Source organism: Melopsittacus undulatus, chromosome 2, assembly GCF_012275295.1.
Source record: "Melopsittacus undulatus isolate bMelUnd1 chromosome 2, bMelUnd1.mat.Z, whole genome shotgun sequence".
Lineage (NCBI taxonomy): Eukaryota > Metazoa > Chordata > Aves > Psittaciformes > Psittaculidae > Melopsittacus > Melopsittacus undulatus.
This window is the reverse complement of record NC_047528.1, coordinates 83,253,422-83,281,385: the sequence shown is the minus strand read 5'-3', so window position 1 is coordinate 83,281,385 and position 27,964 is coordinate 83,253,422. Positions and strand designations below refer to the sequence as shown.

The window sequence follows — 27,964 nt, the reverse complement described above, 5'->3', positions numbered from 1 at the left end:
TCTTGTCTCCCACTTTTCAGAAATGTCCCTTAAGATAGACTGTTCTAGTTGGTGTTAGTTTGTGCCTCTTCATGTGTATTGGCACCATTGCTCAAGAAAGAGTTGTTGAGTCCCAGACTAGGTAAGAGAAATCAAGGACCTGGGCCTTCTCACCAGGACACCCATTACTTGGGACAAGACAAGGAGTGCTTGTGTATTTTTGCTAGTCACGCAAAGGCTAAGCATCTTCCCACACAGCCTATGTGTAGCTGAGTTCCCTCCTGCGGTATTTCCTCTCCATCAGTTTTTCATACTATAAAGTAACTGGTGGACCTCACCCAGCTACAGCTCCTACACTAGCTACATCTAGTGATACTCAAATGTGCAGCACTTACATCTGTTTCTCAGCCTACTCCATAGCTTCTTAAATCATGAAGGGCAAATTGTAGTTTTTAAGTGTTAAATATATTACTTACAAAAGACTGGTGTCTCTGTGACACTACAAAAACAAGACAGCATTAATAATTTACTAACTCCTGCTAGGAACTGAGAGCTTGAGATTTCTCCTTTGAAATTAGTTACAAAGGTAATAACCATTTTTACAGGAAGTCACTGTTTTGTCTTATTAATCTCCACAGTTTTTTAAATGAAATATTTTTCCTTGACTTGTAGTATCCGCAGTATATATCCTTCCTTCCTTCCTTCCTTCCTTCCTTCCTTCCTTCCTTCCTTCCTTCCTTCCTTCCTTCCTTCCTTCCTTCCTTCCTTCCTTCCTTCCTTCCTTCCTTCCTTCCTTCCTTCCTTCCTTCCTTCCTTCCTTCCTTCCTTCCTTCCTTCCTTCCTTCCTTCCTTCCTTCCTTCCTTCTTCTTTCCTTCCTTCCTTCTTTCCTTCCTTCCTTCCTTCCTTCCTTCCTTCCTTCCTTCCTTCCTTCCTTCCTTCCTTCCTTCCTTCCTTCCTTCCTTCCTTCCTTCCTTCCTTCCTTCCTTCGTTTCTTCCTTCCCTCCTTCCTCCCTCCCTTCCTTCCCTGTTAATGAAATGAAAACAAAATCAGATTTTTTCATTTGAAACTTTACCTTCGGTATTATTGTTGGCCTTAAGTACATAGTTATGAAAATACAGGGGAATAAAATCTGGAAGTAAAACAAGCAAAGGTACAAAACACAACAAAACAAAGCAGAAATATAGCTCTAGGAGTAAAACCTTTCTGAAAATACCAGAGAAGTTTAGGTATCAGAAATAGGCTACTTTCTTTGGTTCTTGTCTTTCAGAATAACAATGAGAAATGAATAAAGATAAGGATCCAAGTTACTAGATTTGGGCTAAAGTTATGTCAGAGTTATTCTAATATTTCACATCAGGCATGGTAAATAAGAAAACACACCTCCTACACATGCACATGCAGAGACACATACACAACGCCAAATAATATTCTCTGTAAGAGACAATTAATATTAACAGTTTTTGTTTCCTTTTTCCAAAGAAAATCCAAGCAAACAATTTCTTAATTTTTACCTTATTCTTGAGAAAAATATCTAGTGGTGTAAAGTACTAAAGTAAAACATATCTGGCAAATGATTCTGCGCCAATCTATTTTATTCTTCTTAATTGTTATGCACTTGCTATTGCTGGAGAAAATTTCCAGTAAAAGTAATCAAAGATTTCCAGAGGCACTAACAGAAACTGAGGAAGTAATTCTGTGGGTTTTTTCAGAGCATAAAATTGATTCAGGCTAATCTTTTCCCTATAAAATTGTATAATTTGGGGGGTATTTTTAGTCAAGCTGTTAGCTTTCTTTAAATTTAAAAAAGGATAGCTAAAAATACCTGTTTATTTTGCTTATATTAATAATATGTCTACTCAGTACTGTTTTATGCAAGGTAAATGTGTCTTCTGTCTAAAAATGTGACAACATAAAGAATCTATAACTTTACTTTTGAAGTACGTCAACAAATGTATTTTTCAGTGGATCAGTCTCAGACAGAAAAGTTCACTACAGCTATCATCTAAAAATACAATAAAGAAAAGTCTAAACCTGCAGCTTCGAGAAACAGAACAGCTATCCTCAGTTTTCTTCATAATATGTATTTGTAAGTGCAGTGGAAAAATACTTAATCTGAACCACTAGTTGTAGTGAAGAAATAAAATAGTAAATATTGCAAATACATGTTCTACAAATCGTAGCTATCTGCTGAATTACTTTGGTTCTGCTGACTAATATAGAAACTAAGTAAGCTCTGTAGCTCTTAACACTGGTTCCCATCAATTGAGTTATATATTGTGATTGCTTGAAAGGACATAAGATACCCTGGAATAGCTTTGCCTGATTGATTAGCATCAAACAGACACATTGTATGGGGGCAAAAGGCTGTAATTTCACACAGTTCACATATAGTCAGGTTTACTCTTGGAGATGAAATCCTGTTACAACCTTGAGTTCCTACATATGATTTATTACTGTGTCTTTCCATTTGAATGGATCTCATTACAGCCAAACACCCAAATCTTTAAATGTTGTTCTAATTGTTACAGATACATCTTAGCTTTATTCCCTTTTGCTGGCAATTACTATAATAGAGATTATTCCTTTTATATGAGAAAGATTAATTCACAAACCATGTTAAACTGTAATCTTTTCCTAGTCTTCTCTCTATCTTGTGTCTATCCTGTCCACTGGATGGACTGCACTGGAGTCCATCAACACATCTCAGTTAGAATGAGTAAGCTGCTGATGGTTTGACCCTCTTCCATGGATATGCATCACATGCAAAATAGCATAGACAGTGTGCTTCTTATGTAGTGTCTCTCTGTTTGGTGCTTGTTTTCATATAGATGGTGTCTGAGATAGTTGTCAGTTTTCATCATGTTTTGGACATGATATTATGCATTACTGTAAAAATGACACAGCCTGTCAAAAAATATCTTACCTGGAGATCTTTTTAGCACATAGTAGCTAAGCTTCCCAAGTACTAGCATGCATTAATTGGAGAACCCATTACAAGACATCTATTGCAGATGTCTAGTGCAGACATCTTGTGTCTCTGCAGCCTGTTCTCCTAGTCTGAAAATCTTTTCAGCTGCAAGCTGAACTTTTGTTTGCATCCATGTTTTTATTTCTAAGGCACATCCTGCCTTGCTGAACCTGCTGCAAATCGTACTACCTTTGTATTGCAGCTTATGCAGATGCTATCTTTTTCCTAGTGTTGACACCCAATTTGGTGGTCTGAGGTAGTACAAAACATCTTGCTGGACTTTGGCCAACTTTCAGCCTTTCATAAGATCTCATTCTCGTACCTTACCTGTGACTCTGACCCATGTTGGGTGTACATTTTCTTGCTAACTACCCCATTTGTGAATGAGTAAAACTGTATCTGCCTCCTGCAGATCTGAAGCAGTTGATTTCCCTGTGAACTCAAATGTTGAGGGTTTTTTTCCACTTCTACAGTTCAGTCACCTTTTCTTAGAAATGTTACAATACCTACTCCCAAATCCTCATTTATAGGCAAATGGGGAGCAGGAGAAGAAGAGAGTGTGAGAGCTATCCCAGCCTCAGTTGTCACCATCACCTTACATTGTTGGACAGAACTTTGAGATTCAAATTAAGTACTTCCCATTCTCTTGGTTTCATTAGTATGCATCAAAAGCACGATGTACTTTTCACTATCATAACTTCATAGTATGAACTCAAATTCCTACATTGTAAAGGAACAAGTTCTCAGACATTTACAATGCCACCAATATAATTTGATAGGTTACTGTCACAAAAAGCATATAAAAAGTTCTGTGATGCTTTTTCATGTGTCTAGTGAGACAGCTGATAACCTGTCACTGGTGGCTTTTCTACAGCATCACTGATGGAACTGATACATTCATGATGGTGAAAGTTACTTAAGCCGCTCTTTAGTGGGCCCTAAGTTGGTATAAAAATATGTGCTTATGGAAATTTAACCTGCATAAATCACTGTGTTCAGTCTGTTATTATTTTGATTTCATTGAGAGGTACCAATCAGCTAGCAACCCAGCTAAACTGTAACTCTCCTTACTTCCCTAAATTTAAATGTTCTTTGGAGGGAAAACACAAAACAGCTAATAGCCAAAGCAGAAGTTGTTTTAAAAAGGAAACTCCACCGTATTATATTATTTGCATTATTTGCTATTTTTATGCTTAAATGTAGAGGGTATGAAAATGATGGTTTTTTCTCATGTTCTTTTCCTGCTTAGTGACAAGAAAACAAATTCAAATTGTGCTTGGGAGGAATAACTTAACAAAGCCAATTTTATTATGCAGATGAATTGTAGGTGTTGCATATCTGCATGTTTTGAAATTGTTAGCATGCTTTTTTCCAAAGCTTTCTCTCTTTCTAGGTGTGTATATAACACATCATACTTAGGGAATCAACCAGCCTTACAAAACTCAGTTGTTTTGAGTAAAAGTTGCCATGGCTATACATTTTACTCAGGAAGTAATTGCTGCTTTTTTTTTTAATTTAAGATTTAGAGTCTAAAATTTTTCAAAGATGAACAAATAATTTCCTCAACAACTGTGTGATGGAATTATGCTTTTTCTAAGAATATCATGGTGAGTCTGGAGTAAATAGGTTCACAAAAAGAAAAATATAGCTTCATTCTCTCAAATATTCCCATATAAATTATTCAGATTTGTCTTGTGGTCCACTGGTCCATTTCATTAAACAAGGCTGGGGGTGGGCCAAAAAAACACGTCCCAAACAGCTGGGAAGTTTTAGTTTTCAGCATGTGTTGTTTATGATAAAATGGTGCTTCCAGTTTCTGTAAATCTTTTTGACCAAACATAATTTATTTGGATCATTCACTACTCTTACCTAGTTAAAAAAAATACACAGAATAATTGTGAAGACATCACTGTCATTACCACATGTTAAAAAGTTATTGTGGGACCTACTTTACCCAATAATCTTCATTTTTTTTGTAATGACATTTTAGCTTCTTTGTTTTGAGAGACAGTTTTCAACTTACAAATGTAAGACAGTTATGAAGTAGACCCAGAGCCTTTCTAAAGCAGCATACAGACTGAGGCACAATCATATATAATGTTGCAGAGCAGAAACCTAAACTTTCATTTATATGTTTGTTGTTCAACAGCGGGAAACAAAGTCCTGGCTTTTGGTGTGAGGATAATTGTTGCTGATATTATGGAGCAAACACCCATAATCAGCATCAGTAAGTGACTAGTTGAATGTTTAATACTTGGTACCATCCTGGAATTCATATATTTCAGTTTAATAATGCCATTAAGTCAGGAAAAGATTTGATAGATTTTTTTAAAGATCCTATCCTTTATTTAAACTATTATACAAATGGCTAGAGTGACAAATATGCAGGCTATAATATTATACATTATAAAGCTGGAGAACATCTTGTTTCTCAGTCCTAAACTTTGCAGTCCCAACAAGAATTTGTCATACCTCACCTGTTTCAGTTTTTCAGTTTACTTCTTAGCAATTTCTAGACAAGTTATTTCAGTTGCTGCCTAGAACAATTTGTTCAATATCTCAACCCCCATTTTGTGTAAAGGAATCATAAAAGTTAGGAACCTTAAAATCGAATTTTTCTTTTGAGCAGCTGCTGTCCACAAATGTAAAAAGATTGTTAAAAGTGAATAGCATCACTTTCTAACAAACTGTAGGCAGGTTTGATGACTGAATCTCATCTTTCCATTACTGTGCTGTCACCAAGCATTATGATGTTTGCACTTGTAGGTATATTGAAGAGAAATAAAGCTCTTTTGGGATTTAAAGATGTATTTGAACAACTATAGGTGTCAATGGTCCTTCTTCATTGTCGACCTACTTATGTTGAGCTACATTCTCGATTAAAATGTTGGCTATAATGCTTTGTAGAATGCATTATTTTACAGAGCACTAGGTAAGTGAGAGTAAAGGAAAATTACACACTTGATAGCACAAGAACGCAAGTGTTAAAAAAAGATCCCAGCTTCCTTTCAACATAGCTGACTCCACAAGTCTTTTTACCTGTTCTCTTTGTGACCTGGTGAGGACTAGGCAAATTTCTGTTTCATTTGTTTTGGGGCAATACTTACATAATAACTTATTTCTGTATTATCCATTTTACATAGCACATTTGTTTCAGTGTGCTGACATTCCAAATCAGTGGCATCTGGTCTGCTGCATCTTCTGTGCCCCCACCAGGATGCCACTCTTAATGGGATTAACATCTTCTAACAGTTTCCCCTTTGTTTTCTGTCAAGGATCCAGTTTTACAACATTAGATATTTGGCTGAATTTCTAAGTTTTAACATGTATATCCATATGTGAATTACTTTTGCTCTGGGGTTATTTCTTTGTTTGATTTTTTTTTCCTCATTTCTTTGTTTTAGATCATTTCATCTAATAGTCAGCTGATAATCAATTTACTTATTTTTTTTAACATATTTAGTGGTCTTTGAATTAGTGTTCATCAAAACACTAATTTTCCTAGCATAATTATTTGTATTTTTGTTACCCACAAAATGAATCTGTATTATTAGTTTCTCCAGTCACAGAATATTTTTCTGAATTTGATAAGTGAAGCTCAATTGTTGCTGTTTGCTTTCATGCTACAGGATCATAGGAAGGCTCAGGAAAGTTATGCTTTAGTATCAACTTTTATCCAAGTTTCCATCAGTGTTTGTATGTGTATGTGAAACACTGGTTCCATGTGGAACATATATTTACTAAGTTTTTAAGATTGTATCAATTGATAAAATCGTACCAATAAATGTAACTATTTTACAACAAATTTAATTGATAAAATTTTACCAAATTAAATATTGTTTGGGTAAGGTTCTCAGACACTTTGTATGAAATGAAAGAAAAATTTATTAATTTGAGGATTTTTTCCCCTTATTTGGTTGCCTTTCTGATACTGTTTGTTCTATAACTATATATTACTGTTTCCTGAAAGGAGAAGAATCAAGAATTATCAGATCTGTTCATAGTATAAGGGTTTTGAGATGTCCTTGACCTCTCAGAAATGCACTTTGGTACATCTGGCAGAAAGTAATTTTATTCACATTAAATGGCAGGGGGAAGGTTGTCCTCACAGTCCCTATAGAGACTAGATTCGTGAGTCCATGAGGAAAGAGCACAGCTAGCAAGACTCACTTTAAAGAGGCTTTGCTAAGTTTTCCTGAGTGTCCATTTCAGGAACTGCAAATGTATATTGTGGGTAAATCGTTCTGTAAGCACCTAAGTATACATCAGTTCCATGTGCTCATTTTCTTATTGAGCAAATCCTTATTGAGCAGTCCTTGCCTATTGCTTTGTTTCTTACTAGATTTCATATAGCAGAGGCTTTCTTCTGTGGTACAAGCATAGCATTTAATGCCTAGTTGGAGGCTCAGGATGGATCAGAGAAATCATTCCCCTATTAGCATACGAAACATAAAAATTATTTTTAAGAAAATTTAAGGAACAGTTTAGAGTCACTGTTGGAGTAAGACCTTAGAATCACTTAATGTTCTATCCATCTTCTAAGCAGTTTCTAGGGAGAGGAAGGAGAGTGAGAAGGAAAAACCACTTTGGATGCCACAGAGTTTTCTGAGCATGTTGTACATATTTTAATGTTCCTTCTGCAAAGTTTATTTTGGCAATATGTATAATACAGGTATTGCTAGGCTGCAGAGGGACTGCTTTTTCTATTGTAAAATTCATGTCACTCACTAACTTGTCTGCCTAGAAAATGGAGTTTTGAAAGCACATGGATGTCTGAGGTAGTAACTGCATCAGTAGATTTTACCTCTTTTTCTCGAGTACTTTCACTAAGGAGAGACTTCTAATAAGAAATTTGTTCCTTGATTAATTATGCAAGCTGCTTCTTTAACTGCATGGCTCTATATGCAATTCAATCAGTATACAAATGAAAAAATGCCATCCAAGCTTTTGGGTACAAGTTTAGAAAGCCAGTTGTAATAAATTTTCTAAGAACTTCTGATATAGAACTTAAAGGCAAGAATTCTACAGGATGTGCATCTTGAAAATTACCTTTTTTTCTGAAGAGTTTTTAACTGCACAAAAATGAAACTTGGTGGAAACTTACTTTTAATGATGTATGCTATCGTTACTAAAAGTTATATTCTCATACTTTTTTGGTAATCTTATTGAAAAGAAAATTATGTTAAACCTTTACCTGTCACCTTCAATTTGATGAAATTATGTAACTCTAATCTCATATTGGAGGGCCAAATTTGAGGTAAGACTCTGCAGGTATTTTTCCATCCAGTGCAGTCAGTGACTATCATAGGATCATAGAAACACGGAATAGTTAGGGTTTGAAATGACCTTAAGATCATGCCAGCTTGTTAAGATAAATCATGATTATTTAGAATAAAATCATTTTAAGGAGTGGGGAGCAGGTGGGAGGACATAATGACACATGACACAGGGGGTGGACTTTTAAGACAAGAAAATGCTCAAGACACATAGTCCACAGCCAGGTGAACATGCAAACAGATTGCCTAAACACTGTCCACATAAAAAGCCCTAAAAATAAACATTCTCAAATTACTTTTGTTGTCAGTGTAACAGCTGATGTACTGTATATACTTTTGTTGTCAGCGTAACAGCTGATGTACTGCATATACTAGCTATCTGACAGCATGCCATTCTGTTCTCTTGGCTCAAAATTGTGGGCAGAAGAATGATTTTTTTTTTTTGCAATTTGGTAAATTTTGCTTTATTGCAATAAATATTGATACTTTCAACTCCTAAGACTGGGAAATCTATTGAGCATCTTTTCTGTAAGCTACACAATAGGAACTTAAGTTGCTAGATTTGGTTGATGTCTTTTAAAAACATGCTTGGATGCTTCTTATCTGGGAAATCATTAAACCGATTCCTTGTTTTCTCTTCCCTAATCCTTCAAAATAAGTTAAACTAATATATGCATGAATCTTATATACCTCACTTCTCTTGAGTTCTCATTTTCATAATATCTAAAGCTCTTGTATCTTAGTTTTTATTACATCCCAAAGACTATGAGTCATCACTTTAAAACCCATCTTTTTTCCCTATGAGAAAGTCTAGTTCCACTTCTTACTTTCTAGTCAGATTGCCCAGGCTTTGTGTCTCTGCTTAACTAACATATAAATTATTGTCAGTGTCAATTATGTTTCCTGCTAGGTAAAGTGTCAGGACAGAAAAAACAACAGTAATAGTCTTACTTGAGTTAGAAACAGGAGATAATAATTAAAGAATCTTAACACATTGAGAAACAAACATTATTAATTAGGCTTCATGAGTTACTAGGAAAATATAGGTTAAAAAATGAAGAATTATTGTCATTCTATATTCTAGTTTTACAGGTTCTTTTAAAATTACTATTGCAAGTTATACTTGGTATTTATATGTTAAGAATAACAAGAATATTTGGAAGGTCTAGACCAAATTCTTCGTATTATTTAAAACAGCAAACGATCTCTGCTTTAAATCAAGCTCACACCAAGAAAGTCCCTATATATAGTCTTCTCAACAGCTCTACATGCATTTTTCTTTGTTTTATTTTTGTATTTGTGTGTAACTAGGCAATACTACAGGATCTGGAACAAAGACGTCCCCAGCTGGATGAACTAATAACTGCAGCACAAAATCTAAAAAACAAGACGAGCAATCAGGAGGCCAGAACTATAATTACTGACCGCAGTAAGTGGTGATTCTGCTATCCTATGATGCTTCAGCAAATATGGAAAATGTTGTAATACTTGATAAGCATAGCATTTTTCAGACACTTTACGACTTTGCCATCAGGAGAGTTCCATCAGGAGACACTCGCACACAGATTTTCCAAATCGCATATAGAATAAATGTCAGTGAAAGTCAGTGATTATATATTTCAGTTTTTTTCACCTTAATTTGGTGGTGCTTGGCTTCATAGTGGAAACACATTGTAAAAAAAGTATAGAATGTGGTCACTATAGATGAAGAAATACATTTCTTCCTAAGGAGGAAAAAGAAGGATTCACAGAGTATAGCTGTAGGCTTGTAAGAATCTTTCAATTCCTTCCCTCATAGTACAGCTGCAGTTTCTTCTAACGTCTCCCTTCAGCAGATGCTCAAGTCTGATGGTCTGCCACTAGTATTTATTAGTTCTTCAGTTCTGGTTCCCCTTTCCAACAAGGTGTGTTTAAGGTGGAAAAAATAGAAGAAAAAGTTTTAGAAGAAGTTTAGAGAAGACAACAATGTCCTGTCACCCTTCGATGCTTGTGTGTCCTTACACCCCTCATTATAGAATCAAACACATTCTCAAGGTCATGCTATTAAAGCAGCTCTCTGTTGTGGACTGTTACACATCTTCAGTTATTATTTTTAGTACTCAGGACTCAAAACTACAAAAAATCAATTTCTTATGATCCTAGAGGTCCCCTGTGGAACATAGGAAGGAACTAAGTCAAATGCTTTGAATGTGGACACAGCCAATTTGCTTTAGGTGGATACAAACTGTTTCTACAGCTTGACCTGGAGATACCTCCAATTTTCTCCCTGAAACTGATAACTGGTTTACACATAAGGTTTATACATAGGCTAAGATTCTCTATCCCCTTAACTGAAAAAAAAAAGACATATATATATATATATATATATATATATATACACACATTACCTGTTCCTTTTTATTCCATCAGTTAAATAGTTTCCATAATATATCAAAATCACATTGTGTGTTTGGACCACATTCTTGTTATAACACATACAGATATTATTTAGACTACATTTTATATGAAATTATATTATTTAACTGCTATTCTCTTCCTGGCCTTGAAGCATATTACTGAGAGAGACAGAAAGTGTATTTGTTTTATTCAAGGTTTGAGAAGAATTGGTTAGTGCTTATATATTACATGAGAACATGTTCCTGTTTGACATGCAATTGATTTTAGAATCACATAATGCATTGAATTCAGAAGTGTATACATACACCGTAATATTGCAGCCCTTATTCATAGCCAACATATGTATTTTCTAGTATATTTTAATTTTTAATTCTAAGACACGTCTTCTGATGATAAGAGTTGTAGACTACCCATGAAATACAAGCATAAATCCTATATGTTCTTATGTGAATTGCATGCATGACTAAATTTTGTTCTGTAGGAAAACTGCACTTCACTGTAAGTGATATTGCCTTCTAAGATAGGTTAAATGCTGGTTTTCATACTGAAAAAAAAAAAGGAAAGGAAAGGAAGCTATCAGACTGTAAATCATGAATGACCCAATTATATGACAGCTTGCATCTGCGGCTTGCTGTGTGGTGACTATATTTTAATGATGATTTCTTAGTTTTAAATTATAAGAATTCCAAAAATTATTGAGTTTGAACTTAAAGTATACAAGATTAATTTTTGCTCTGGTTTAGCAATAAATTTTCTATGCTGAATCTGTCAATATCCTTGTCAGCAAAAGTGCCACTTAGGATGCAGTCCTTTTGTGTCCTTTCAAGTACATCTTGCTGTAGTATAGCATGTTCTAGTATCATCCTCTTGTTGTTAATGAAATAATTTTAAAGTCAACAAATTATTTCTTGTCAGAAGTACGCAGGGTCAGTGTTTCTGTAGTGGGGGGCGATAAAGTATGATTAGGGCCCTTTTTGATCCAGTGCATACTGAGCCCAGCCTACTGTGCACATTGTGTCATCCCCAAGTCCATCCCTGGAAATCTTGGTCACAGCGAGAGCTGAACCCTGGGCCCAAGAACCTTCAGTTGCTAAGACCTGTGTGTTCCCTACAGCTCTAGAGAGCATCCTCTCCTTTACACTTGGACCTTGCACCAAAGTCTTGCTGCAAGTCTTCCCTAACTCCCTCACCCACAGAGTATTTCACATTTCCTGTGGGTTTTCTTTTCCTCTTCATGAATACAAATAGGTTAACATGGGTATGTCTTAGCAGTTGTGAGTACTCATTCAGTCTACTCAATTTCATGACTTGAGCATAAGCATTGTGCTGCTTGTGCTCCTCTGCAGCAGCTGTGTACCTCTCTCACACTCAGCCTCTTGTAATGTCACACTGTCAGGTGCCAAAGCCATTCATTGTATTCCATCAGGAAGAGGAGGAAGTGCAGGGCTGGTCTGTTGCACAGGAAGAGAGAGACTTAATTGTATCTGGTGCTCTACCTCTTCCCAGACTGAAGCAAAGGATCTCACACTTTGAGAAGTAAAAAGCTGAAAACATGAGTTAGTTTGTAAGAATATGTTGTTCATTGTTGTTTGCTACTAAGGTGCTAGTAAAAAAAAACCTACACAATCATCTGGCCAATATCACAGGGCAGATATATTATAAATACTGAATAAGACTTGTAGCTACTCTATGAGATAGCTGTATTCTGACTCAAAGGATGGGTTAGTGTGCCATCAACTGGAATTAAAACCCTGAAGGTTATGCCTTCTGTGCTAATATTGGTAACTTTCAAGTAATTCTGCTTGCAGAAATATGTATATTATGCCTGGAAAGCCAAACTTTGAATTATATTTAGAAAGCATTACTGCCTTTTTAAAGTAGTTATATATAAAAAGGTAAATATATTATGCAAAATCAAGCAAATCAAAAGACATTTGTTAGAGAGACTTTATGAAGAACTGCAGAAAAGTAAATAAAGTCAATGATGATGAGTATCACATAGGTTTAGTCTTTCATTAGGAAATTAAAAAAAAAAAAGGAAACTAAAGATAAGCTTATACAATTGAATTATTTTGTTTGAACTTTTTTCCCTCACCTTTACTTCATTATCTATATGAAATTGCTGAAGCTTTGCTACATAAAAAGAACTTGGCTCTATAAAGTAAAGCTTGTGTTATGTTTACATAGCATCATATTTAAATCTCTGTTTATGTAAATCATAGTTTGTTTAAAACTTATACATTAGAGAATACATAGGAATAATAATTACATTTATTCTTGAGTTAAAGTTGTGGGAAAAGCAAGATATCTTTCTCCTCTTTTAATGTCCTTCATAAAACATTCTATTCTAACAGAACCATATGCTCTACAATAATGTTTTTCTCTACATAATGCATCACAGCTCCAAAACACTTTGTTTTACTGCTGATGAAAATGTAATTTCTTTAAATTGAATGAGTTTACAAGCAACTTTAAATATGATAAAGTAATTAAACTTTGAAAATTTCTTTTATTATCCATCAGTTGCTATGTATAAAATGCATAAACCCAGTAACAACTCAATATAGAAATATACTGAGATATAATAAAACCAAAATTACAGTCTTAGAATCAGAAATACCAAAGTAATTACAAAGGCTATATTAGGTCTTGCTAGATCCTGGAAATGTAAGAAATTTAAATATGAGGCCTTCCTACTGCTGTGTTGATACACATGCAAAAGGTAACAGTGAATAAACTTTCTGCTGTTTTACTTTGCTAGCAATTTACATCCCAATTTTGTAATGTGGTTTCTGGCTGTGAAAGCAATAGATGAGGTATGAAAATTAATATTTGTAGAACTGTGAAGAAATAATATGTTACTGACCAAAGAATCTCAAGTTGATAAGAAACCAAAGTAACATAAACATTTCTTCAGCAAGAGTGTGAAATGTAGTGAACTCTCAAAATATCAAAAGGTTAATTACGTTCTATTATCTTAAATACATAAATGATAGCAATAAATACAGGCATTTCAATGTAGAATATTTTGATCAAGAATTACACATTGGGACCAAAAGATTCGTTTTGAAATTTTACTTGACAGTTTTTAAAACCAAGTTGACAAATGTATGAATAATTTATAGAGGATGTCTTCAGAAGAGTTATTTTGGTTTTCAGTTTCTTGTTTTTTGTTTATTTTTAAAAAAAGAAAAGCTATATGTTATAATTGGTTGTTAGGAAAACTGCACTTAAACTAATCTGAAAAGAATCTGAGTATCTCTGTGGCACCTCATAAAATAGCCTTTACTGAATAGCTTTCTGTATTTGACAGTTTTATTGCAAAATCATCAACTCGTCATCAATTTCACTAAAAAATGTATGGAAACTCCACAGTGAATTACAGATGTACTGTTGTTCTTGTCATCTTAATAAAGCAGTCATCTCCATGGTACTACCACTACTACTCTTAGGGCTATTGAATACAGATAAAGGGTTTACCACTGGAAAAAAAAAAATCTGGAATTTGTCATCCAGTAGTAAAACTTGTAGTTATCGAGACTATGAAGAAAAAGTGGAAAACTGTACTTGTATACAGTTTGTCCAGTTACTTGTTGAAATTTTTAAGCTGAATTATTTAATAAAATTAACTATTCTATTCACTGGATCCCACATTTCAAGAAATTCTCAAGAACCTGAGTAATAGCTTTGCTTCATCATAAAGATTGTAGAATCATAGAATAGTTAAGGTTCTAAAGCACCTTAAGATCACCTTGTTCCAACCACCCTGCCGTGGGCAGGGACACCTCACGAGATGACCGTGTCACCCAAATCTCTGTTCAACCTGGTCCTGAAGACTGCCAGGGAGGGAGCATTTACTACTTCCTTGGGCAACCTGTTCCAGTGCCTCACTACCCTTACAGTAAAAACTTTCTTATATCTAACCTGAACTTCCCCTGTTTAAGTTTTAACTCATTACCCCTTGTCCTATTGCTACAGTCCCTGATGAATAGTCCTTCACCAGCATCCTTGTAGGTCTCCTTTGACATTGGATGTCTGCTATGAGGTCTCCATGCAGCCTTCTCTTCTCCAGGCTGAACAGCCCAAACTTTCTCAGCCTGTTTTCATACGGGAGGTGTTCCAGCCTTCTGATCATCCTCGTGGCCCTCCTCTGGACTTGTTCCAACAGATCCATGCCCTTATGTTGAGGACCACAGAACTGTACACAGTACTCCAAATGGGGTCTCATGAGAGCAGAGCAGAGGGGCAGGATCACTTCCTTCAACCTGCTAGTCATGCTCCTTTTGATGCAGCCCAGGATATGGTTGGTTTCTGTGCTGCATTTGCACACTGAGGCTGGCTCACGTTAAGTTTCTCTTTAAACAATACTCTGAAGTCCTCTGCAGGGATGCTCTGAGTCTCTTCTCTGCCCATCCTGTAGCTGTGCCTGGGATTCCCCCAACCCAGGTATAGAACCTTGCTCTTGGCTTGGTTGAACTTCATGAGGTTGGCATCAGCCCACCTCTCAAGCATGTCAAGATCTCTCTGGATGGCATTCCTTCTCTACAGCGTATCAACTGAACCACACAGTCTGGTGTTGTTAGCAAACTTGCTGAGAGTGCACTCAATCCCACTGTCCCTGTTGCCAACAAAGATGTTGAACAGGATCAGTACCAACACAGACCCCTAAGGAACACCACTGGTCTCCACTTGGACATTTGAGCCGTTGACTGAACTCTCTGCATGAGGCCACCCAGCCAAGATGCAAAGGTTATTAGTCATCCTGATGTACTTCACAGCTTAAACCTTGTGTTGCTGTGCTGGAGGAAAGACTGGTATGAAAGAAATTTTTTTTAAAAGCCTTTATATAATTTTGACCACGCCCCTAAAAACCAAAACAAAAAAGAAAATCCAATCAACAAAATAAAATGGAAAAACAAACCCCCACTATGAATAAGGAAAGCATGGTTTGGTAGGGGGATCTTTCACACTAACAGGATATACATTGTTGTACAATGTAGCCCTGGGTACATGAATTTAATTAATTTAAGTTAATTAAATAAAAAAAAGTAAAAGTTAATTAATACAGGTGGTCAGTCAGAATACAGACAAAAAAAAAATCTTCTAATTGATGGTGTCAAGAAAATCCAAGCCGATTTAATATCCTGCAGTTTACTCTTGTGTTCTTAAAATGTTTGGAGACAGGTGGTAGAGGTGATTTTAGTGAAACAGACAAAGCATATAAATTTTCAGCCTCCTTCAACCTACCCAGTCACTTTCACCCAGGTGAAAGTAACTGTTGCTCAGAACCACCAGCAGATGTGAAATGACAGAAAGTCTTATTTACAGCCTGTCAGTAGGCAATTCCTTTACCCAGGTACTACTGTCTGCTCCCCCTATGTTAAGTCCTATAAATAGTGTTAAGGGCATGTTTTCCTTCTTTATGCTCAATAGGAGTAATATTTTAACAGACTGTTTTTACTTAACTATCTGCCTTTGTTCCTAAAGTCTTCGTGAAAACCTCTAATAGATAAAAATCTGCATGCATATATATATATATATATATATATATATATATATATTAAGTTTAACAAGACCAGTGCTTCAGTAGCTTCAGAAAGGAACAAATTTACTTGCAAAAGTATTATTAGCAATATGTGAAGGGAAGGTAAGTAACTGCCACAGAGTGTGAGATTGCAGGTCCTATTAATTTACTCTGTTGTCTCTGAAATTGTTAGTTCTAGGTCCTTCTGAAGAATAGTTAAGAATTAAGTAGTATGCAAATTTGAAGTGAATTGAGACCACTTCTCAGGAATCAGTCTTTCTTTTATTTCTTAAATAACTAGAGAAGTGCTACCATAATTTTTTGAAACATTTAACTGACTAAAGCTGCCAAGAATTTGCAGTTCTTCATGAAAGCAAACACTGAGTTGTTTTAGAATTTTCAACATGTTTACTGGTATCTAACGTGAGACTTCCTATTTACAGTGTTACAGCAAAAAAATTGGATGTTATTACATAGGATTTAAAAATTGGTTTCAGTCTCATTTTACAAAATGTTAATTAATATTCATATATAATACTTTAAAATATTAAAATAATAAATGCTGAAGAGGTTTGACTTCCATCTTGTCAGTGGTAGAACATTCTATTAACTTATGTAGTGGCCAGATAATCAGAAGGATTTTTTTTTTCTCTTTAAGTAAAAGCAGAAAGATTCAATTTTCTACATTAAAATGAGTGTTATTAATAATTTGCCATTAAAAATATTTAGAACCCTTATACCATACTTGCAGCCCATTTGGATTGCAAATCCAAAATGATCAAGTTCCAAAAGTGGGAGGGAAACAACTGCTTATTATTCATAACTGTAGTAGCATTCTGGTAAGAATATTTTTTCAAAGTTAAAGACACCTTTTATAACCAATTGAAATGCCCTATCTACTGATGAAATTCTATCATTGTGTTCCTATAAGGTCCGTCTAGGATATCTATATATTTACTGTCTAACCTTAAAATCTTTGTGTGTAGCTGCTCAAGATTATGTTGAGGGGTGATTTTTTTTGTTTGTGACTTGGGTCTTTTTTGGGGTTTGGTGTTTTTTTTTTTTTTTTATATAGGTTTCTATTTCCTGTTAAATGTTAGGACAACTTCACGTGACTGAAGTCTGAAAGTCTCAAAAGTATTGTGTCATATGGTTAGGGTGCATTCTCTTTTTTCTTTAAGTGAGCTATAAAGCTACATTTTTAACAAAAGCACCCTATTTAACCCCAAAAGCCTCATCATCTTCCTAGTTTTCACTCTCTACAGGTTGGGGTTGGGTTTTTTTTTTGTTTGGGTTTTTTTTGTGGTTTTTTTTTTGTTAATGGCTTTATTAATTTTATTTTAATTTATCTTTTAAATGTTGAAGTTCAGTTTATGCAATCATCAAAATATTTATTTAAGATTAAACTATTTGGATTTTAGCCATGTGATTTTAGCTACGTTTTTATTGTTTGCTGTGATGAAGATAAAGCCAAGTACACGTGCTGTAGAGAGAGAATGCTACCATGTACGCGCTTATGACTGAACACCTCTAAGGTAGAATCCCGCCTAGATGCTTGATGTTCTGCTGTTTCGTCATCTGTCACTTGAGATTGACCCAGGAGATGACAGTCTTGTTCAGAATGTGTGGGTTAAAGCCCTTCCTGAATCTTCATTAGTGAAAACAGGCCCTCCTCATAGGAGAAGGAAAACTCCTATCTTCAAACCCAGGCAGATGGAGCTCATCTAGCCTTGTAAGGTCTTCCATCTAAGATAAGGACACTCTTATAAAACTTATGACCTGAGGACTTTGCTGTCACCGTCCTAGTTCACTGGGCCATGTCAGTTAAATCTCAGGTGTAAAGGGTGGGGTCAGTTCTGCGCAAGCTGCGCCTCACCTAAAAAATCCACTGCGCAGGCTGGAAGGGCTTGCTCTCACTTGTCTGTATGGGCAGAGGAGGATTGAAACGGCAGGTCACAGGGTACATGGGAAGCTGCAGATCCAGCCTTGCATGCAGGTGGACCAGCACATGGGTAGCTTGAGATTGCTCAGGAGATGACAGTCATGGTCGGACATCCCCTGGTTGCCTAAGCACCCTTTTTTCCAACCAGATTTGCATACCCCACATACGCTTGGTCATTGTGCTTGTAGTAAGCGTGGGTAAAGGCCTTCCCAAAATCTTTGCTCGCGAAGCCAAGCCATGAATCAATGTCCACAGTTATTTGAAAAACTGTTTCAGAGCAGTATATATATTTTCATTTATGCCAGACCATAATTTTCTGTAATAATTACAGAGCAAACAGGAAACAAAGGTGCTGCTCTTGCAGAGATTACAACCTAAATTTAGATGCCACAAAATCAGTGATATCAGGCAAATGCAGATTTTGGTGTACATTGTGTCCCATCTCTTTTTCTAAACTGAATTCAATACACAAAGAACATGTGTTGGAACCTGCAGTTATTCTCAGACAATCAAGTTAAGCATCCTGGAATATGTTTGGCCTGCAGATTTTACTTTGGCTATCCTTAATATAAATTTATCATGGCTTTAGTTTTTCCTTGAGTTGGGAATAAACCAATAACAGAGTGTTTTGCACAGCCCCAGAGCTCTTTTGCAAGTCCAACCTGAGTAAATACCATCTTAGTGTGTGTGTGTGAGAGGTCCTAAGACTTTGGTGGGTTGTTGCATCAGCTGGTGGTTTCATTTTCTTATGTATACCAAATCATCATTATGGTGACTTATACTGCAGATAATTCAAATAATTTAATTTTACTATCCGTGTTTAATGAATAGCAGTGCTCATAGAATTATGTCAGCCTTTATCATGCCAAAAAAAGGATAGAATGGGAAATAGCATTAAAGTTCTGAAGATTTAGCTGCTCATATTTCCTCTCTTTTAAAAACAGGCTTATTGCATTTTAGGTGAGACAGTGTCCCATAAAAGGGCAATCCCTATCTAAGTAACAGCAAAGAAGAGTAGATGTTGAACAGTCTGATTGATACATGATGAAAAAGTGGTAGTATCTGGGTTTTATGGGACTTAGACTATTTAGAAGTTTTTATTTCATTATATTTTAATTGGATGGAAACCTGCATACAGCAGAGGAAACGCCTGTGCCATTACAGTTTTTCCTGGAGGTGTCACTGTGTTTATGTCAGCTCTATCTTAAGTGTAGAAATGAGTGCAGTATTTCACATTGGGAGATACACTAATTTTGCAGAATATGCATTGCATTTCCAGTATTCTGATTCTCTCTGAATGTTTGCACTTTCAACATTTGGCTTTCTTCACTGCAGTGTTATATTAAGATGGCAAAATAAATTTTGCTTCTTTATGTTGAGGGTGGCAGAGCACTGGAAAAGGCTGCACTGAGAGGTTGTGGAGTCCCTTTCTCTGAAGACATTCAAAAACCATTTGGACAGGTTCCTGTAACCTGCTCTAGGAGACCCTGCCTTGGCAGGGGGATTGGACTGGGTGATAGCCAGAGTTCCCTTCCAACACTAATGATTCTGTGATTCTGTGAGATTCTCTTATAGCTGAATCTGTTCTTTGGATACATTTTCTTTGCTCCATTTTATACATCTTCCTGCAAGCAGGATGCAGAGCTCTGCTTCCTAATGTCAAGTCTAAAGCTGCAGCGTGTTAGGTTCAAAATTGCTGAGTTTCACCCATATCAGAGGAATTACTTTGAAGTGTGCTGGTTTGTCTAACATTGATTAAGTTTAGTCTATTTAGCATCTCATGAGTCTCATGAATGTTATGATGTGTATTGGAGTAACAAAGAGAACATGAACAAGGAAGCACAGACTTCTGATTAGAACATATTAACACAAATCATCCCAGAATAACCCAAACACCTTATCAAACAAAAAGCACAATGAAAGACAAGTTCTCACGTCTTTCTTGTTTTCAAGATTGGTGTAATTTGCAATCTTTTTTCTTCTATTAGTCTGCTAAAATAGTGGACTCATGTTGGTTTGGTTTTTTTTTTTTTTGACTCTGTTGAATATTTACTTTGAAGCACATAAGGTCATCTTTCTGTGAGTCAAAAAGTGTGGATTAACCCATATCAGACTGATAGCATCTTCTGGAGTATGTAATAAATAGGTACAAATGTGATAGGGAAAGCAGAATGAGGTGTAAGACATGGAAATGTCAACGTGAAATAGAAGCAATAGCCCTGAGGAATTAGTTCACCTTCAGAAATACTTAGCTCAATATTAAAGCAATTTTACTATTGGTGTAATTGTAAATCTAAAAAAAAAAAAAAGTTTGTTTTTGGGAGAAATCTGGAGAGGAATTTTTTATAAGGGCATGTAGTGACAAGACAAGGAGGAATGACTTTAAACTGAAAGATGGGAAATTTACATTATATATAAAGAAGAAATTCTTCACTGTGAGGGTGGTGAGGCACTGGAACAGGTTGCCCGAAGAAGCTGTGACTGTCCCATCCCTGGCACTGTTCAAGGCCAGGTTGGACAGGGCTTCAACCTGGTCTAGTGGGAGGTGTCCCTACGAATGGCAGGGGTTTTAGAACGAGATGATCCCTTCCAAACCAAACCATTCTGTGATTCTGGGATTATGAAATTGGCAATTTGTAAATGGAACAAATTTATACATTTTCTTGTTTCTGTTGTGAAATAAAAAATTAAGTCAGTTCAGATAGAAAATGCCTAACATTTATGTTCAAAGTTGAATATAGAATTATTTTAGAAGGAAACACTTTCACTTCTCTGCTTTGAAATAATTTGGCAGTTTTCTTTGCTTTCAAAAGCAAAAAAAAAAAAGTTAAAGCTATGATGCTTTGATTTTGGCTCATGTTTTGGTTTTGTTTTTCTGATACATGGATGGCTTCTTTTGGTTCATCCACTGAGCTAAGCTCAGTATTGTTTCATTGGTGAGTGAAGGAGCTCTACAGTTGTTTCCCAGCTGACCTCCAGAAAGAGGTGCACACTATGGAGGTAAAGCAGTTGAATCACTATGCAGATCAAGAGGCACAGCAAGAGCTTCATGATAGTCTGTGCTCATAATTTCCAGCCATGAAATACCATAAAGAACAACTGTAGCCTAGCAGATAGTCTCAGAGTTAAGACCAACAAATAGGAGCTACTGTGTTGCTTCCTGGCCATTTCACAAAGTGTGCCAGTTTACCCTTGAAGATGCAGCTTAATTAGTAAGTATTACAGGAGTAAGAATTTGGACCTTGAAAGTTATAGAAAACTAAAGCTTAGGTTTTTGAGGATATTATTCTATAGTTTATATAATATTTAATGTGAAATAACAGAAGGAAAAGATTTTATGTTTATCCATTGTAAAATTAATCAAAGCCAGTTGCAGTCTTTGAATTTTGAATTTTAGATTTATGGCTTTTGCAGTAAGTGGAGGTTCTCCTGAGGAAATTTTGCTTTTTGAAGAATAAAACAGAAATATAAACAGCATACAAAACTTTGTTTCAATAACTTGGAGCTTAATATTCACACATTTGCAGAATTCCAAAGTCCATTTTAAATTTCTAGGTATTTTGGTACACTAAGATCTCCCAAAGTCTTTCCCATACAGTCAGAGCTGGATCTATTAAATCAAAATCAAATCAAAACAGTGTAGAGATTAACAAATGTGGAGATTAACAAATGCACAGAGAGATTAATATTTGTAAAACAAGTCTCAGCCTAAACTCAGTAGGAGTTAGTATGCTGATGACATTAAAAATATATGGTGTAAATATGAAAGTATAATGGCAGTGCAAAGTGATCTGGTTCTGAGAATTCTGAAATACATTGTTTGTATGCTTCATTAGGTAGGTAATGAATTTCACACATTTCAGGACTTAAACTGCCAAACCTACCATTGTGTTTCTGCATCAGTAAGTATGGAAGTCCATGAAAGCATTAGTATATGAAAGCTGATGTACTTTAATAATGCTAATAGCATTCTTGTTTATGTTTAGAGAAAGTAGAATATCATTTCACTAATTTAATATCCCATTTTTTAATACAGGCACAGACAAGTCATATTTCTTCGGGGGGGGGGAGGAATGTTTTCTGAAGTATTTTGTAAGTAGGTTGATTGTTACAAAAGCTATTATCCATTAACAGAAATTAATTTAATGATTTAAAATTATATCGGACATTTGGGCAAAGTTAAATAGTTAAACACCTAGTCTCTTCTAATTAATTCTTATAATATGAAGAAAGACAGAAATTAATGATTTTTTCCTATCAAGTTCTTTGAAAATTTTTCTATAAATCTAAAACTGAAAGGATTGGATTATTTATGTATTCACTCATTTTATTAATCAGATTAGCCTTAATCCTGTGGCTTCAGTTTGGATACCTTCTGTCAGTCTAAATATAATTCCTAAATCTAATGTAAGTCTTCATAATTACATGATGAATCTTTAAGAAAATACCTAAATTCAATAATGCAGTAGCTATTTTGTACATACAACAAAGGAAATAAATTAATAAATCGTTTTTCCAGTTAGTACAATGTTACTACAAAGTTATATTTTTATATCATCCAAATATAGGAGTCTCTTAAACAAACAAATAATAAACTTGTGGTGACTTGTCCATATGAATCCTACTCCTGGGGTCATTGATGAATCACTGCTGACTCTATCCTGCCTGAGCAGTGGGACTGACTGTGGTAGTCCATCACTCCATAAATGTCCTGCACTACTTCTTAGGGCTCTGGTGGCTATATATAGAGATAACAGAAGTTTATCCCTAATCTGTACATCCCCCTAGTCAATACTTATGTATATGTATATAGATATATTTTTTTCTGTTGGCCTCTAAGAAAACTACACTTAGGTTTGTTACTTATGTCATACTAATTCTGATGAAGCTTATTTCTCAAGATAAGTGTTTACGTCTCACATCAGAATTTTACAGACTGTATGACATATAAAATGTAAGATAAATTCTCTTCCACATCTTACATACCATAATTTCCCTTTTCCATTTAGTGAAAAAATTATGACAAAATCTTCTTTTGAGTGGTGATAAATATTGCATACATAAATACACCTATAAAAACCTGACAGACTTGTGAATGCTTTCTCAAGGACCTGTTTTCCAAATAATAAACTCCTGCATGCCCTTCTCAGTGCTCAGTCACAGAAGCTGCTTTTGCTTGTTATAAGAAACTTATTTCTTTAGATGTGTTACCAGCTTAGTCTGATCTCAAAATCCCATTCCATATAGCAAGGTATAAAGCATGTTTCAGAGTATCGAAGCATTATTCACTTGGTGCCTAGTGGAAACCATTTCACAGTTTTCAGTTCATTCTGTTTGATCAGACACTTACAAAGGAGTAAAGTGACCTTCATTAGTTTGATCATATGTCAGTGAATTTTAGATAAAAGAAAAATAGGCTTACCCTAGTGAAACTAAACAAAATTAAATCATAGAGTTTCAATAATTGGAAATAATTGCCCCCCAAAAGTACCAAACTACAAAATGAGTTCATAAGTTTGTGTGTATTTTACAAAAAAACAACATTTAAATCTGTTGAAATCTCTCAAATTATTTGTCTTTCTTAGCCTCTGAGAATTCAAGGAAGGTAACATTCTTCCTCCCAGGGCTTTCATGCCTTAACAGGTCTTGCAGGTACATATTCATTGCTCTTCATCATTCCAGAAAGACAAGTGAAGGCTCTGAGCACTCCTTCCTGATAATAATCTATTATTTGAAACTAGTATACTGCACAGTAGTATGCAGGTTTACAGTTTTCCTTCCTCCCTTCCTTCCCTCCTCCCTTCCTTCCCTCTTTCCTTCCTTCCCTCCTTCCCTCCTTTCTTCCTTCCCTCCTTCCCTCCTTTTTAACTTTCCTCCCTCCCTCCTTCCCTCCTTTCTTCCTTCCCTCCTTCCCTCCTTTTTAACTTTCCTCCTTCCCTCTCTCCCTCCCTCCCTCCATTCATTCCATCCCTCCTTCCCTTCTTTCCTTCTTCATTCACTTATTTGTAATACTTGATTATTTCTATAAATACGTTTTTCAAAATCTGTTGTTATACATTATGATACATACATGATAAGGAATAATATTTCTTACCTTAATAATTAATTTTAAATATTTAATTTTAATATTTTAACTATTAACTATTAAATATTTTATAATATTTAAATAATAGATATTTTATAATATTTAAATAATTTTGAAATAATTAATACCTTAATAATGCATAAAAGCTACATCTGACATCTTACTGCCATAAATGACAACTAGATATTCTCATTTGCCACTCCACCATGAATTTGGGGTTTATTGGCAAAATCCTCTCGTCGATGTCTAAAATGTCTCACCGGGATGTATAAAATATCTTAGATATAGATACTCTCTTCCATATTTAGTTAAAGTGTTGCCACAACTTTCTAAGGTTATTGTTTAAAATTATGACTTCTATAAGCCTCTGAAAAAGGTTAAGAGAAATACTGCTTTACAGGAAAAGATAAAGAAGGACAGATGAAACATAAACTATTGAGTAGGCTGTCTCCAACTGTTCACTACTGTATACTCTGTCCTATCCAGCTCTGCTTGATAATGATAGCCTACAGGCAGCAACTTAGTAGATGTTATAACTGCTCCTGCAAACTTCTTAAGCACTTCAGGATTTAGAAAATAAGTGTTCTAAACTTATCCTTGTTTGACTGTGCATATACTATCTAAGTGTTCTCCCTAGACTAATCTCTCACAGATTCATGTAAGAATAGTACTGACATCCTTTTGTCAAGGGATGTTGTGTGATAGAGTTTATTAAAGTGATTACTCCTTAAAGAATAAGACTCAGGTCAGACACCTCCTTTTCTGGAAAGCAAAAGTACAGAAGGTAGAGTATTTTCAGCAAAAAAAAACCCTTACAAATGGAAAACTTCAGATGAATCCTTTATCGAGGGTGGGGGGAAAAGTAATAAAGTTTCAGTTTTCGTTTTTTTTTTTTTTTTTGCTTAGAACAATTCAATAATGAAAAGCAAGATAACCAAAAGATAAGACAAAGCTTAAGTGGTGTTTTAACTGTCATTTCAGTCATGCAATTTACAGAAAATTGAGCAAAAACTGGAAAGCATCAGAAAATCTTGCATATAGTGCACGGTTGTTGTGTCCTCAGAATAATCTTGTAGCCCTATGAAAAATATTTCTTTTCACTCATAATTTGTTTATCCCTGTAATATGGGAAATGATACAGTTTAGTATAATTAGGAAGAAAGAGAAAAGTGTAAAAAAGGTGCAGTAACCTAATGTTTCTGTTTAAATTCGCATTTTCTAGTTTCTCCATCATGCTTCTCAGAAGACCTATTCACTGTAAGACACACTTTAGTTTTTCCAATCCTAAAACTTTTGTGTTCTATGCAGCCACAAAAGTTTAACTGAATTAAACTTTATATGGATAAATGTATAAATTAAAGTAAATGGGATAAGATGAGATACAGAACAATTAACTATCCAGAACATTCAAAGAAAAGTATATTATGGGGCTGCAACTCCAACAAAAATTACTCCAACCTGATGGACCACTCAGTTGAAGCTTAAAATATATACTTACCTTTGAAAACAGCTTTGTAAATGGTTTAAACTCTGGGGAGGTATAAGAATAATTTTCAGGATAGCATATGATTGAAAAAAATCTTGTATTTATACCTTTGAAGCTGTGGTAGTATGCTTCCAGGGTAATCAGCTGCACACTGGCCTTGGGCTGGTTTTCGCCTGTCCCTGCCAAAAATCTACAGCTTTTATGTTGTCATAATTTTCAATAATATTACAATCTATAAATGTCCTCAGTTTAGCTGTGTGTCCTACTGTGTCTTGCTCTCTTCTGCTTCTGGTGGTGGCTGATACATGCACTGTCATATGAAGCACTATGCTTGCAGCCCTGTGGCAATGCAAACCACGTTCAGGACAGGGCTGCATCCAGCTCTGTAGCCAGATTTCGTGAATGCAGTACCTCACCCACCAGATTCTTAACTGGTTATACTTAACATTGACATATTCAGTTGTCATAATTGTCAGAGGATGTAAAATGTTTTCTTGACGTTTTAATTCTGTTTACCAGTGACAGACATTCTGTGCTGCCTCAGTGTTTAAAGGCTACTCTCAGAATGAAGTTATTAGTTTTATCTTCAATTCCTTGGGTGTTTCATACTGCTACGGGGGGGGGGGGGGGGGGGGGGGGTTGGGGGAAGGGGGAGAACTCTTAAGATTCAAGAGATTATGACAAAAATATTAAACTATTCATAAGTCATTTTTCAGAATTGGCTAGATTTCAAGCTCAATGTGTCTTTTCATCATGATCATTGTTGCAAGTTATAAGTAAATTGAAACACTCAAAGATGCATATAAAACAATTTTCATTTTACAGCTAAAGCGTATCAGTGCATCAGCAGCTTCTTTTGGTAACATGAATTATAACTGTCCATAATTCTGCTGGTCTCCAGTTATATTCTGCAGGGGGTCAGATTATATTGATCCTTCTAGTCTTCAAATCTATGAACCTACAATGAAAAAATTACTTTTATCAGAAAATATCAATATATTGACAGTAATGCTTTTGAAAAGCACTGTCCTACAGAGCAAAATGAACACAGTTTAGGTAATTTGTTGGACAGGAAAGAAAACCCCCACAAGGGATGTGAAGGTTTTCTATGTCACAAATTCTGTTGCTATTTATTTATTTGTGCAATTTTTTTATTATTTTTTTTTTACTATGTATTGAATTCAGTGAACTTATCAAACTGGCATAGAATAAGTCCATTTTTCATATTTGCATAAGCTAAGGGATATATATTTCTAGTGACATGATATTTTCATTCTATTTACCAGTGGCAGCCATTGTGTGCTGCACTGGTATTTAAAAGCGACATGATTTCTGCTGTATCAGACAGCTTCTTCTCAGGCTCTTCCTCTGTTGTTTCCACTGCCGTTGTGTTATAAACAGCAGAGAGTAAACTCAGTGAAGAGAGTTACATTTGTCTTATCAATGATATGAACTCTTAACAAAGAAAAAGAAATGTATTTTTGTTTTTGTTTTCTATAATACCTAGACTATGAAAAAAGTATAATAATATAATAATAAACAAAATTGAGTTTTAAGCCAGCAGTCTTCTTCACTGACATTGTTCTTCCCTCAATGTACTAAATCAATAGTAACCAGATTGAAAAGTAGTTCTTTTGTGTTTGGCTGCTTTATTATTGTTTCTAATAACTTACTAAATCTGTGATCTGTTCAACATAAATTCTTTTGTCCATCTTAGTGATATAATCACTATTGAGCAGCTAGTGAATAGTAGTAATGAAAAAAAGAGAAATTAAATAGCAACCTTGAAATTACATACTGGTAGAATATCACTATGTCCTAAATTACTCATTTGATAGTGTGCAGTGTTGGAATGGGAGAAGCTGGATCCATGCTGGGACACTTTCCAGTAAGCAATAGCAAAACTTGTATGAATAAAGTACAATGAGAACTTCTGCCTGGAGCACTGTGATTAGGAAATTAATGGGGTTTGAGTTTCATTTCAGGTATAACCTGTTTTGTTTTTCTTGGTTTATATTTGTTAATTGTCAAATATTTTTATCTCTATTGAGATAATTTCAAATACTGATTCTTACAATAAAGATATGATGTTGCCAAACTTGGTGGGGGAGGAGGGGGAAAAAGAAAACATGATACAGAGGGAAAGTGCCACATTAACAAAGAGATTACTCTCTGAATTGGAGAAGGCACAGGATTTAGCTTTAATGAACAATGTAAACTGAGTTGCTTCAGAAACTACTGAACTATGGGGAAAAAAGGCTTTTGTCATTGTTACTAATTATTTAATATTTCTGGGCTACAATGA

The 27,964-nt window shown here is 35.2% G+C and overlaps 1 protein-coding gene across 6 annotated transcripts in view; it reads left to right on the top strand.

The window, feature by feature from the left end:
- The window catches only part of DMD (dystrophin), a 1,017,291-nt gene that overhangs the window by 718,512 nt on the left and 270,815 nt on the right, over positions 1-27,964 (top strand). For all 6 annotated transcript variants that reach the window (XM_034074486.1, XM_034074485.1, XM_034074487.1 and 3 more), the window contains one exon: positions 9,537-9,654. In XM_034074486.1, the coding sequence (XP_033930377.1) occupies positions 9,537-9,654 (118 nt within the window). The remainder of the gene's footprint in view (positions 1-9,536; positions 9,655-27,964) is intronic.